Source organism: Netta rufina (assembly GCF_964035555.1).
Source record: "Netta rufina genome assembly, chromosome: 1".
In the NCBI taxonomy this organism is placed as follows: domain Eukaryota; kingdom Metazoa; phylum Chordata; class Aves; order Anseriformes; family Anatidae; genus Netta; species Netta rufina.
Genome location: NC_140123.1, coordinates 81,853,741 through 81,866,473, shown reverse-complemented (window position 1 = coordinate 81,866,473; position 12,733 = coordinate 81,853,741). Strand labels below are relative to the sequence as shown.

The 12,733-nt window shown below is 34.8% G+C and overlaps 1 protein-coding gene across 2 annotated transcripts in view; it reads left to right on the top strand.

The window, feature by feature from the left end:
- RPS6KA3 (ribosomal protein S6 kinase A3) overlaps positions 1 to 12,733 on the top strand; it is a 75,675-nt gene that overhangs the window by 30,252 nt on the left and 32,690 nt on the right. For both annotated transcript variants that reach the window (XM_084283384.1, XM_084283383.1), the window contains exons 3-6: positions 6,508 to 6,624; positions 8,776 to 8,857; positions 10,664 to 10,744; positions 11,786 to 11,865. In XM_084283384.1, the coding sequence (XP_084139510.1) occupies positions 6,508 to 6,624; positions 8,776 to 8,857; positions 10,664 to 10,744; positions 11,786 to 11,865 (360 nt within the window). The remainder of the gene's footprint in view (positions 1 to 6,507; positions 6,625 to 8,775; positions 8,858 to 10,663; positions 10,745 to 11,785; positions 11,866 to 12,733) is intronic.

Genomic DNA, 12,733 nt, shown 5'->3' with positions numbered 1-12,733 from the left:
TAAACTGCTTGTTATTCTGCACGTAGCTGACCACAAATGCATTAAAAAACAAACAAACAAACAAACATGCTGTTTTAATGGATTTAACACACCCGCTACTCAGTCTCTTTGTACATGCATATCTTTGTTAGAGGTTTGATGTTTGGATATCTGTTTTTTGATCGGCTTTCTGTATTTTATCTGATTTCAATGTAATTTCACTGAAGTTGATGGGAGAGAGTGCAGGGAGTCTTCTTGTTCAGGGTGGGTCTGGTTTTTTGAGTCACCTTCTATTTGACGTGAATGCTTAGGGTGGCTTAGGTTATAAGCATTTCCTTGTATTTCTTTCTTACCTTTATGGATCGATGTCACTTCACGACTTTACACCCATTAAAAGTCACCTATGTGTAGGAGCAATTTAAATATACCATTCCATCATACTGTGGCTGTAAAACTTTACATTTCTAATGTAGCTGCTACTTTTTCCCTCTGGTGTAGTCTATATGTCACAATTAACGTATGCTTCCACTACAACTGTATACTCAGATCTTTGTCACTCACTGTCAAGCTAATGAACTAATTTGTCTCTAAACACTTAACTTTTTATGATTACATATTTGAGTTATTAAAAATATTTATACTCATATTCATACAATCTTAAGTACCCAGAAATGAGGAATCTATCTTCCAGGGATACCTTTCCTAAACAAACATCCTGTAAGTGAACATAACAGTGTACTCGTTGATGTTCTTTTTAAGTTAACTCACATCTAATTTTTACATAGCTTTGAAAGAAAGGTAACTTTCTTGGTAGATTTCCAGTTTCTGTCCCAGTGTTTTGGAATTTTTGTCCTGTTTGTCGCTGTCCATGTTCACACTGTGCTTATACATTTATTCAGGAATCTGAAACTGAGAATTTTAGGCACGCAGGATGCCTGTGGTATTTCCATATGCTGATGCTCCTTATTCCTGATAGCTTTCCTCTCCATCATATGAGTAAGGACATAAGTCTGTTCCTGTGCCATCCGTTCAGATGATTCAGAGTTTTCTTTGCAGATGATTTTGTCTGCATCAGAGCATACACTTAAATATTTTTTTAATTTATAGTTGGTTGTTTCGCTGTTCTTTCATTGTTAAAGTAAAATTTATGGACTAAGCATGCTTCTGGTTTTTAAAGTACTGTTCGAATTCTAATTGTTGTTAATTATATTTTTCTAAATTTATCGAGTTGTGCACAAGAGCATATCACACACAGCACTCTCAACCGTTGGATAAGTATGTGTTTGGCAACCCTTTCTCAAAGTGACTACAGATGGTTTAAGCCCAGATGCAAGAATTTGGTTCATGGCCCCCCCTTTTACTTGTTTCTCCTTTCACATCACTGTCACGTTATGTTCAGCTTCGTTTGTCCTCTGTGGCACCTGCAGTGAGGAACTGAAAGTAGAGATAAAAGGCCTATACGTACTCCTTTTTGCCGCTATATTTATTAGAAAAGAAATACAATCTGTGAAAGCATCAGAATTACTCAGAGCAATAAGGGAAGTGGAAATTACAAAGCTGTATGATAGGAATGGTATTGTGGACCAGCCCTAGACAGCATGATTTCTTTTCAGTTTTTCTGAGGTGTATGTTTCCAAGATCAAGGTCTGCAGATAAACTGATTCACGTCAAGCAAGCAGTGTGTTATGGCATCCAATTCCGCATGGGTCACGTCTTTACAAATAGACGTGTTTTCAGATCTGCTGCTGAAAATTCAGAAATCCGAAGGATAAATTATGGGAGATTCTGCGTATAGACAAACTCTCGTTTTTCTCTTGGTTCTCTGGCCTTTGTCATTACTACTGAGGAATGTTTAACTAACAAGGCTCTTCTGTTTCTACTTCCTTTAGGGTTTGAAGTCCAGCTTCCTTTTAATATGTTATCTAGTAGTTGTTCCTGTAATAAGATCTCAGAAACAAATACAAGTGTTTTGTATTATAGCAGAGTTAATCAATCAAGGAAATTAATATGAATTAAAATACTAGAAGTAAAGTAAGCATTCAGTATTCAATAAGTACTTAAAATACGGAATAAAATACAGATTTTTTCCAGTGATAGGCAATAAAAATAATGGCCTAATTCTAAAAAGGGTTAAATAGCTTTTTACTGCTTGCCTAGAAGGTGTGTATATGTGTGTATATATATATATATATTTTTATTATTATTTTTTTTTTTTTTTTCTGACAAGCATATTTCCTATTCCAGTTTGCATCTGATTCCTAAAGAGAAAAAATGAGTCACCCTTGTGGCTGATGAATTCTAAATTTTGTTAGTTTTTCTCTTCTAGATTTGATTTGTCTGTGGAATATAGTCCATTCAGTGTTCTTCTCCTGTGTTTGTATTCCTGTGCACAGATGTAAATTGTGAAGTACATTACTAAGAACTTACCTATACTGAAATACTGACCAGCACAGTTGAGAGTCGTGAATGCATATCAACGATATCAATGCAGGAAGTTATTCTAAAATAGTGATGTTTTATATTCATACTCAAACTTGTTTTTCACTGACTTCCCGTCTAGAACAGTGTTGATTTAACACTATTATACTGTTAAGGAAATGTTAAGGAAACTCGGTGTAATGTTACCTTCTGTTTATTTCCTTGTGCTCTATATTTAGTTTCACAATAACGGAAGCCAGTAGCAACCACTTTAAGTTGACTAACACAGCATATGTGTTGTTTTTTTGTATTAAATGTGACTTTTTATGGCAGTTTTACTTTATGGTGTGAAGAAAGCCTTAAGACCTGTGTGGCTAGAAAAAGAAAAATTTCTTGGAATTTTCTATTTAGACAATGTTGCAGTATTAGGCTTGAGAAAAGGGAGCTTTCCAAGTTTATAAATAACCGAAATAAAAGATGGGCAGTATACTGTAATTATAACTGGAAGGAAGGGTCTGTCCCGCTGCTGTAGCGGCTGAAGCGCTGGTGAGTGAGTCTCTGTAGTGGTGTGAAAGCTGTCAGGGAAGGGAAGAAAGGAGAGGAGGACCAGAGTCTTTCAGCAGCCTATCTGTCATCCTATTTAATTTGAGCCCATCACATGAGGCAACTGTTTTTTTCGAAGTATCTCAGGAATGAGCAGGAATGGAGAAAATCAGCAAATTAGAGCAAATTCAGCACTCGACTGAATGGCTTCTCTTCTGGAGTATACATTACAACAGCACCTATCAATTACTGTGATTAGTGCTGGTGTCTGAGAAATAGCCATTTCAGCTTTGCAGTGTGAGAGGCTTATATTTTAATTCGAGTAGGTAATGGGTACAGTGAGGGTTAATTACTTTGGCATATAATTCTCCTCTCTATAAAAGGCTGAACTTTTGTATTTTTAGCTGCACTTGCAAAATACTGTTTAGGTTAAAATAACAAATGTTCAGCAATTATGTAGAAAGAAGAAGAAACTGCAAATCTGTGGGTATATATTCATCATAAATCTTGCTCCGAAGCGTATGTTAAGGACAAGCTACTAAAGTAGGATATGATCTGAGTTCCCGTTTGTTTATAAGGGAGTTATATTAGGTCTGCCTTATAAGGACTGAAAAGTATCTGAACCTTGAGAACTGTGAAGACTGGAAGTATTCACTTCGCATCAGGAATGTGAAGTGGTGTTTTTGAAGAGGGTGCCCAAAATAACCACTGGAAAGTTTCTTACATAATAATTGCATAGCATTTGAAAATATGTTTTGTTTGTTTATAGAAAACATGTGAATATCCTTTCCTTTCATGTCTTTGTTACCTTTTGCGATGCTTTTAAAACAACATGCATACCCGATCAATTTGAGTCCTTAAAAGTGACTAGATAACAAGAAGATTGGATTTTTTTTTTTTTATACTTTCCCAAGACTCCAAGGGAGTTAATAGGTAAAACAGTTGAGCTGAAGCAGATCAAAGTGTACAAAGGAATATGTGCTTAGCAGTCTGTTCTATTGTGCTGCTCCTCCCCTGGGATTCTCTAAGATTGCAGAGAGTGGTTCAAGTAGTATGTTATCCAGCTGATCACATGCTAAGGTAAAGCATAAAAACACAGATACCCACCAACAAATAATTACTTTCTGAAGTAGAAGGAACCAACATTTCTTTCAGGCTCTCTAAAGATTCAAGTTTGAGTGATTGATCGAAGTATTCATAACTTTCTCATGAAAAAAGGTTTGGGATAGATTCTGACATTAGGAGCAGTACATGGCATACGTGCACGCACATGTGGAGTTTCGGCTGTTTTACAAGAGAAATTGGCCCCTGTCTTTATTGGTGGTCTTAGTTTTTGAAAAATCCAGTTGTTTTGTTTTTGTTTTTTTTTTTTCTTCTTCTTTTCACTATTTCATTTCAACAGTTGCTAGTACATTCTGTGCATTCTTAAAAACTGTGCACTGGAATTATTCTTTATATGTGGATAGATGTGCATGCTCAGGCTTTGTTGTGTGCAGTTTGTTTCCAAGTTTGGTTGCTAACCTTTTGAAAAGAGTCCTTAGAAAGAAAAACAGTGATCTAGAAGTACGTTTCAGTAGACATGTATGGACAGTTACTGTGCATTTGTAAGGGATATTAAAATGACTGTACAAAACTATACTTTTAGCAATAATTCATGCACATAAATGTTGCCGAATGCTTGAAAAATACATAAATGAGTGCTGCAGAAGCACATATTTAAAATGCTACCTCTACTCCTCTGTCACTAGAATTATTGTATATTTTGGTACATTTTTATCAAGGGGAAGATCTGGAGCAAGAAAGACCTTACCGTTGGTGGAAGAGGGATGGGTTATGTAGTACTTAAAGTGGATGTATGTGAAGTTCATTGGCTATGTCGGGATGCACACGAGTGCTGACGGGACCTGTCTCATGGCACTGTGAGGCCATGCTTGATTATCTTCCAGTTATCGTGGCAAATGGGAGAGGTGTCCAAGGACTCGAGCAGAGCTTATGCAGCTCCTGTCTTCAAAAAAAGCAAGAAGGAAGACCCAGGGAACTACAGGCTGGTCATCCTCAACCCCTGAGAAGACAAGGGAACTACTAATCCTGAAAACTATTTATGTGTGTGGAGGAAAAGGTGCTTGCAGTTAGTCAACACAGATTCACATGGGTGAAATCATGTTTGACCAACCTGATAATGTTCTACGATGGAATGGGTAGACAGATAGTGGATATTGCCTACTTTGACTTCAGTAAGACAGAAGACAATCTTCCATAAGATCCTTACATAGAAACCAATGAAGCATGGGCTCAATGAACAGACTGTGGTGTGGATGGTTCTGTACCAAGGGTAGAGTAACTCCATGCAGTAGCAGTGGGCCAACCACCAGCTGGAAAGAAACTTTGCAGGGAAGGACCTGGAGATGCTGGCCCACAAGGTGAACACGAGCTAGCAAAGTGTCCTTGCAGCCAGCAGGCTGAGGGAGGTGATCATTCCTCTCTACTTTGCACCAAGTGCCATGTCTAGTTCTGGGCTCCCCAGTACAAGAGTTAGAGAGCTACTGGAGAGAGTATCCCTTAGTAAAGGGATACTAAGGTGTTTGAGGAACTGAGATACCTGTCATGAGGACAGGCCAAGAGAACTGAGATCCTCTGAGGTCTTTAAAAGCTGCCTGGGCAGCCTGCTCTTGATGTCCATGTTGAGCAGGGGGGTTGAATATGACATCCAGAGCTGTCTTCCAACCTCAGCCATTCTGTGATTCTGTGAAATAAATCTGAGTTTAAGTAGAGGGAAAGTATTCTTAGTTTTGTTTTATTCACTGTAGCCCAGGGAAAGAATAGGAAGAGAATGCACAAAAAGTTGAAATTGTTGTTGTTGTATTTATCATAGAAGTTACTTAAGCAGCACTGACTGTAAGTTTGGGTCATGTATAATGCCTAGATAGTTGTTCAGGTGACGCTGATAAGAATGCATTTTTTCTCACCTTTGAATGATTGCTGATAAGTTTTGAAATTCTTCTGTTGTGTGGCACACAGCGTTGTTTTTCAGGGGATTATCAAATTTTTAGTAAAAAAATACAGGATTAAGTGAAGACTGGAAGATGACTAGGAGGCCCGCTGCCTCACAGTCGTCCTTATTCAAGTGTTAAAAATCTCTTCCTAAGAGATCTGGTCCGCTTATTACATACTTTAAGGGAACTTTAAGGGAAATTTGGTTTCCACCTCTGGGTTGTGAATCTGAAATGGAGATGATGAACCAAACAACATGGGCTTAGCCACAAAAACTTGGGTACTGATGACATGTTACTGTCAACTCCGTTATTGTCTGGTTTCTGATATGTCTCTAAAGGTTTAAGCTACATGGTCACTAAATTAATGCAACCTTTTGTACCAGGTAAATTTTTTATTTTTTTTTTGTAAACGCCTTAATTATGGGAGTGGTATTGCTGAATGTTTTATCTACTGTTGGGAACATATAGTTGGTTAGATTCAGTTACACTTATTTTTTAATGTACTGTGAATTTATAAATGTTTCAGGAAGATGCACCACTAATGTAAATTTGCTCATCTTTCTTGCTCTGTCAGGAAGAAGGAAATATCAAAGAAATTGCAATAACTCATCATGTAAAGGAAGGACACGAGAAAGCAGACCCGTCACAGTTTGAACTTCTAAAAGTGCTCGGACAAGGATCCTTTGGGAAGGTTGGTAATAGTCCTCTTGTGGAGTAGTATTTGGGAATATCATATTGAAAAGTGTTGAAGAATGAAATATTTAGAACAGTCTCGTTGAATTAAGGCAATGTTGGTGGTCAAAACTGCTTTCTAAATTAGTGCTAATTAGTGCCACCATAATTGTGGCAGATCTTCTAAAGTGGTAAATTTATTCTAGTTTGCATGTAGACCTCAAAGATGCATGGAAAATTTGACGTGAAGGAAGGAATGTCATTTTGCTTTAACTACTTTTCTGTGTTTGAAAGGGACAAGGTTTGAGAGTTTTTTTGGTATGTAATGCTTGTTGCTAACTCAAAGGTTATCACCAGTACAGAAACTACAGACAATATATTTTTGTAATACATTGTAATTTTAAATAATAAATTTTAGACAGTGGTAGTCGTTGAAGTAACTATTATATACTTTGGATTGTTAATGCTAGGCCCATGCTAGAATTTGGTTAAGGCACAGTCTAACTGGATACTTATTTAAACTTCTGTTAAATACTCATTTTCTGGCATTTTAGTGGGTACTCTCCACACCAAGATCTCAATAGGTGTATGTGACCTCTACCTTTCACTGTCCAAATCAAACTTAAAAATAAAACATTAATTTCTTGTGACAGAGAGATCATTGAGAAAGAATGGAATTTACAATGAAAAGCAACAGAGCTTTTAAGTCCATTTTTAGCCTTAATTCAAGTTCTGAATGTAGTGTTAGCTTTCTAGTATGTTAAACCAATGCTAAACCAATCTTGGATACTGGGGAAAATTAGAATAGTCAGTTCACTTCTTGTCGTGGAAGAAATTTACTATTGGTCATGTTGTTGAAGCAGCAGTTCCAATTAATCTTGGAAATCTAGATGTTTATAAATTACGAAGTTTTGTACCCATGTCTAATAAGTACTCGATCTAATAAGACTACACTGGAGAAACCTAATGGTCATTTCTGATGTCATTTGATTACATACGGAATGAAGATAATAGCTTTTATTTGGAAATCTTCTAATCAGGAGAAGTAAATCATTCAGAGGCAAGGAGATGTAAGCTAATGAATGATGATTTCAACAACCCCTTCAATTCTGTTGATATTACTAAATATGATGCTATAATTGACCTTTTTCATGTTTTGAAAAAGCAAAAATACTTAACTACCCAGCTGAGATATAATGTAAAAATGCTTGTCTTCTCACTTGCTTTAGCATTTAGGTAAAAAATATATATATAATTATTATTATTTTCTAAAAAGTTTGGAAGATACTGACACTCCGCCACTATTCGTTCAGTTTAAAAGGCTAATCTGTATGCTTTTCAAGGGTTGTTAATACGACGGGTTACAAAAACAGATAAAACTAATCTCATATAGCACATTTAATATTCTCATTTACCACAACATATCTCTGTGCTTTTTCATGAATAACTAGAAAACCTGTGGGAAGTGTATATTTCTCATCTCAAAGTAGAGAATATATCTGCATCTTAGGGTTATTAAAAACAACTCCAGTCAAGAAATCCTTTTACACAAAAGAATAAAGTGAAAGACACTTTAGTTGAGGCTGGTTTTACTTCACAGATACATGCAAAATTCAATCAAAGTGTATTAGCTGTGTTTTTTTTTGTGACACAAGGTTGGTTCTCGCTATTTTATATGTTGCTAAAATGAATTATTAAACATTATTTTACATAACTTTGTGGATCAACTTCTGTACACTGATTTATTTTCATATCAGGCAACTATTTCATTAGCACTTTCATTATGCTATCTTACAAATTTTATTAAGACGGAGCTACTTAAAAAGTTAACATCAATAAGCTTATTTTTACAGAAGAGTATGACTATAAAGTTGAATTTTGTTTCAATCTTTTCATCTAAGTGAATCCAAATTCATCCTTCCCTTTTCTCGCTGAAATCAATTAAGTTTAACCAGAATTAATTTGGCAGATTTTGCCTTGAATGAACCTTTTAGATTATGAAATTAAATAATACTATGTAAAAATGCAAGGAAATTTCTATTTGTACTTTGCAGAATTTGAAAGCAAGATATAAAAAATGTAAGAGGAGCAAACTCAGGTTTTGTACCGAAGTATATTCATCTGAGTTGCCTTTACTTCTTTTTAATAATTCTTTTAATTTTCCATGCAGGTATTTCTTGTCAAAAAAATCTCAGGATCAGATGCCAGGCAGCTTTATGCAATGAAGGTGTTGAAAAAGGCCACCTTGAAAGGTAAGCACTATTTGGAGCAAGGAGGTAGAGAAATCATGGATATTATTACCAAAAAATAATCTTTACACACAGGCTATTCTACAGATTGTATTTTAGAACTTATTTCTATCAAACTGTTTTGTGTAGTAAACACAGAGAGATTTAGTAAACAGTACAATATTGCTATTAAAGGGGGAATTAGGTTCAGTCCTTTGCCATGTTAAATGTTAGGTCCCTCTCATTGGTGGTGGTTTAAAACAGTAGTTGCATTGTATCTGCCACTTGACTTTCTACTGAGCTGTTGTGTGAAACATAATATCCTTCCTTTTTTAACTTTCTGTGTATCGCAAATGAGACAGCTAATACTGTTTGCTCAATTTACGTTGAGGTTACAATATTTAAAAATGTACTATTCGAGTTCTTTTATTCTAGAATCTCTAAGAAGAGTTAGGTTTTGTTTGTTTTTTTTTTTTTTTTGCTTGTTTTTTTAATATATCAGTACATTTTTCCAGAACTTTTGATGCTTGCTCTTGGATGTAGGATATATTTGAAGAAATCTTAAGTGTCTTAAGCTAAATGAGCAAAAATTAGTTTTAAAATGAGACATTATAATATTTTGTTTCTTGAGTGGTTTTGGTCACAAATGATATCAGTAACAAAATAAGTTCAAACCTGCACAATATCAAATCTGTCCTGGAGAATTCCATAAGATTTTTTTTATAGTAGATTAAAGTGTTCTCTAATTGCTTAGCCAGAATGTGTATTTATTGTTTTACGTTATTGTTTAATATTTCAGTCTATTGTTGATATTATTTAGATGTTACTGATATAATACTGATTTGCAGTTTTAACATGTTTTAATCTAAAAATATTCACAGATGACATGTAAACAAAAACTTCATACTTGCATTGAATTACGAACCTCTGTTAAAATGTTGAACTTTGCATTTTTCTGCCTAAGATCTAGTGCCAAATCTCATTATACTTCACTTACGTTTAAAACTATTAGGGTGTGAGTGGTTTTGAACAGTTTCCTATATTTTGATTACTCTGTATTGTGGCACAAGTTATTCTCATTATTTACTTCCTATTTTTCTGTAATTGATTTCCACTCATTTAAGGTCCTTTGATATCCTCAATAGTCTTTCATTTCCCAAACCTGTTAATAGCTGAGAATTGGAGTCAAAGGTCATTTAGCAGTTGCTTTTTTAAGATGTTTGAGCGTTTGTCTTCATCACATTTTAATGGTGGTTGAGCCTTATGAATAAAAAGTTGTGGATCTAGTTCTGCCTGCACATGGGGAGACTGATAAACACTGAAATTGGAAGTGTGACTTGCAGCTGGAAAAGGAGATGCTCTGAGGCAGTAAGCATTCAAGGATGCAAAAGGCTAGAACAGAAAACTGACAGTAGCAGGAAGATATCACACTTTTCAACTATTTTCAGTTGGTTTGGAGTGTCATTTGGTTCAAGTTTTAAGAAGAACAAAGTTGAAAGCAAATGAAAGTTACTGTTAAAATCTTAATATGAAACTATTTGGAAATAATGCTCTTTTTCTGTAATTGCAACTTCCTTTGAGATCTAATATTGTAATTTAAAATACGCTGTATTGCTTGATTTGCATAAGGTTCTTTAGTTCTTTTGAATCTATTTCATAATACTATTTTTGTGATGTAAAAGTCTCGAATCTCGTCTGTATACACAACAGGGATCTGTAGGCAGTTGTTATACCACAGTATGTGATGTGAAGTACATCAGGAAATATAGGAGCAATGCTGATTCATAATGTGATTTACTTTTTTTTAATCTTGCTCCTGTTCTGTTGTAGTTCGAGATCGGGTTCGGACAAAAATGGAACGTGATATATTAGTAGAAGTTAACCATCCTTTTATTGTCAAGTTACATTATGGTGAGTTGGAGGGGGAAAATAAATTATATCTTAAAAATGGGAGCTTGTTGAAGTACTACGTAACATTTATATTGTAGTTCAGAGAATCATAGAAAATGTGTGCTGTCTAAATCCTGATTGTGCAAAGGCTTGCTGTGTAGTAGTTTTCATGTGACTCTATATACATGGTTAACTTCATACATGGTCTTAAATCTTTATGGGACTGAGAGTCTGTAGTTCTCTGCTTTATCAGAAAGGACGTTTACCTATCTGTATCTAGCTATTCTTTTCCAAAACCTCTTATCTTTTATATTAGTCATTCACTTTTTAAAAATTGATTTCTTACCTTTGCCATGCTCTGTAGAAAATGTGCAATGGTATCACTTCTGGTTTCATTAAAATTGGTGAGAAAACTTCTTTTAATTTTATTGCATGGACAGCCATTAATGTGTATTCAAGTTGAGGGGGAGGAAATTAATACTTTTAAAACATTATGCAGAAAGTAAACAAGAAAAAAAAATAGATAAACAGAGTAGTCTTTATTGTTCAATTCATTTTTTTTCTTTTAGAGTCCATTTTTTCCTACAGTTCAAGTTTCAGATCTGTCACTCTAATGTGGCTTAAATAATGTTAGATTATACTATTGTCATTCTTTTGCGAGATAGACTATATCTTCCTGCAAAGCTGAGTTTCCAGAAGTTTTAGAATTAGTTAATTCCAGATTTTTCAAATCTGTACTTCCAAAATCTGGAGTGAAATGTTGATTAACCAAGGTATAGCTTAAATTTTCAGGCATTCCATTGATGACTTGTTTCTCTCTCACATGGTATGAGAGTTTCTTGGCCCATTGAAGAAAAACATTTAATAATTTTAAATACATTTAAAATATACAAGGAAATAGAAGGAATATACAATATACAAGGAAAAAGAAGAATAATTCATTTTAATAAATGAAAATGAGGGTGAAAGATAAAGAAAATAAGGGTGAATTATTGGGTAGATTATTCTTCTAATAATGGGTAAAATTAGATAATGTTTAATGTTTTTAATTGATCTTTTCAGCTTTTCAAACAGAAGGGAAGCTGTATCTTATTTTGGATTTCCTCAGGGGAGGAGACTTGTTTACACGTTTATCCAAAGAGGTAAACTTTTTTCTTTGAAAATTGTATATTGATAAAATTTGACTTTTAAAATTGCCTAAACTAAAATTGCCTGTATTAGAAAAGTTTACTTCTTATAATTCAATTTTCATTGAATAAAATTTTGAATAGTCTTCTTTTAATGAGCTAGGTTTTTGCTTCGTTGCTTTTTTGCACAAAGTCTTTCCATGAGAACCCTTGGTAATTTACATCTTTTCTGAAAGTCTTAGACATGCAATATTTCTTCATTGCTTTTTATACCTTGCTTAGATTTTCTTCTCTTGCTACTACATCTAAAGATATGTCAAAACATGGATTTACATGAAGTAGTTATTCCAAAAAATCCATGTTTTTTTCTCGATTCCTAAGAAAGAATGTATAACACTTTCCTGGTGATGACTATTTTATCTTAAGCCACTCAAATTTTATAAGATTTAATGCAGATAAGTTCTTTATAGGTACCTGCATTTAAGCTAATGGTTGATAACTGACAGTGAAATGGGCGTGCTGGATTTGTTTCATCCTCATATGAATTCATCTGATCTATTCAGAATCATAGAATCACTGAGGTTGGAAAAGACCTCCAAGATCATCTGGTCCAACCGTCTCCCTACCACCATTGTTGCCACCCACTGAACCACATCCAAACATTCCTTGAACACCCCAGGGATGTCCCAATGCTTGACTGCTCTTTCCGAGAAGAAATGTTTCCTAATTCCCAACCCAAACCTCCCCTGGCAAAACTTGAGGCCATTCCCTCTAGTCCTATCACCAGTTACCTCTGTGAAGAGGCTGACCCTTCTTTAGATCAGATCTATCTGATAGATCAGATGAATTACAGTCTAAAAGTTCCTGCTTTTTATCCATTAAC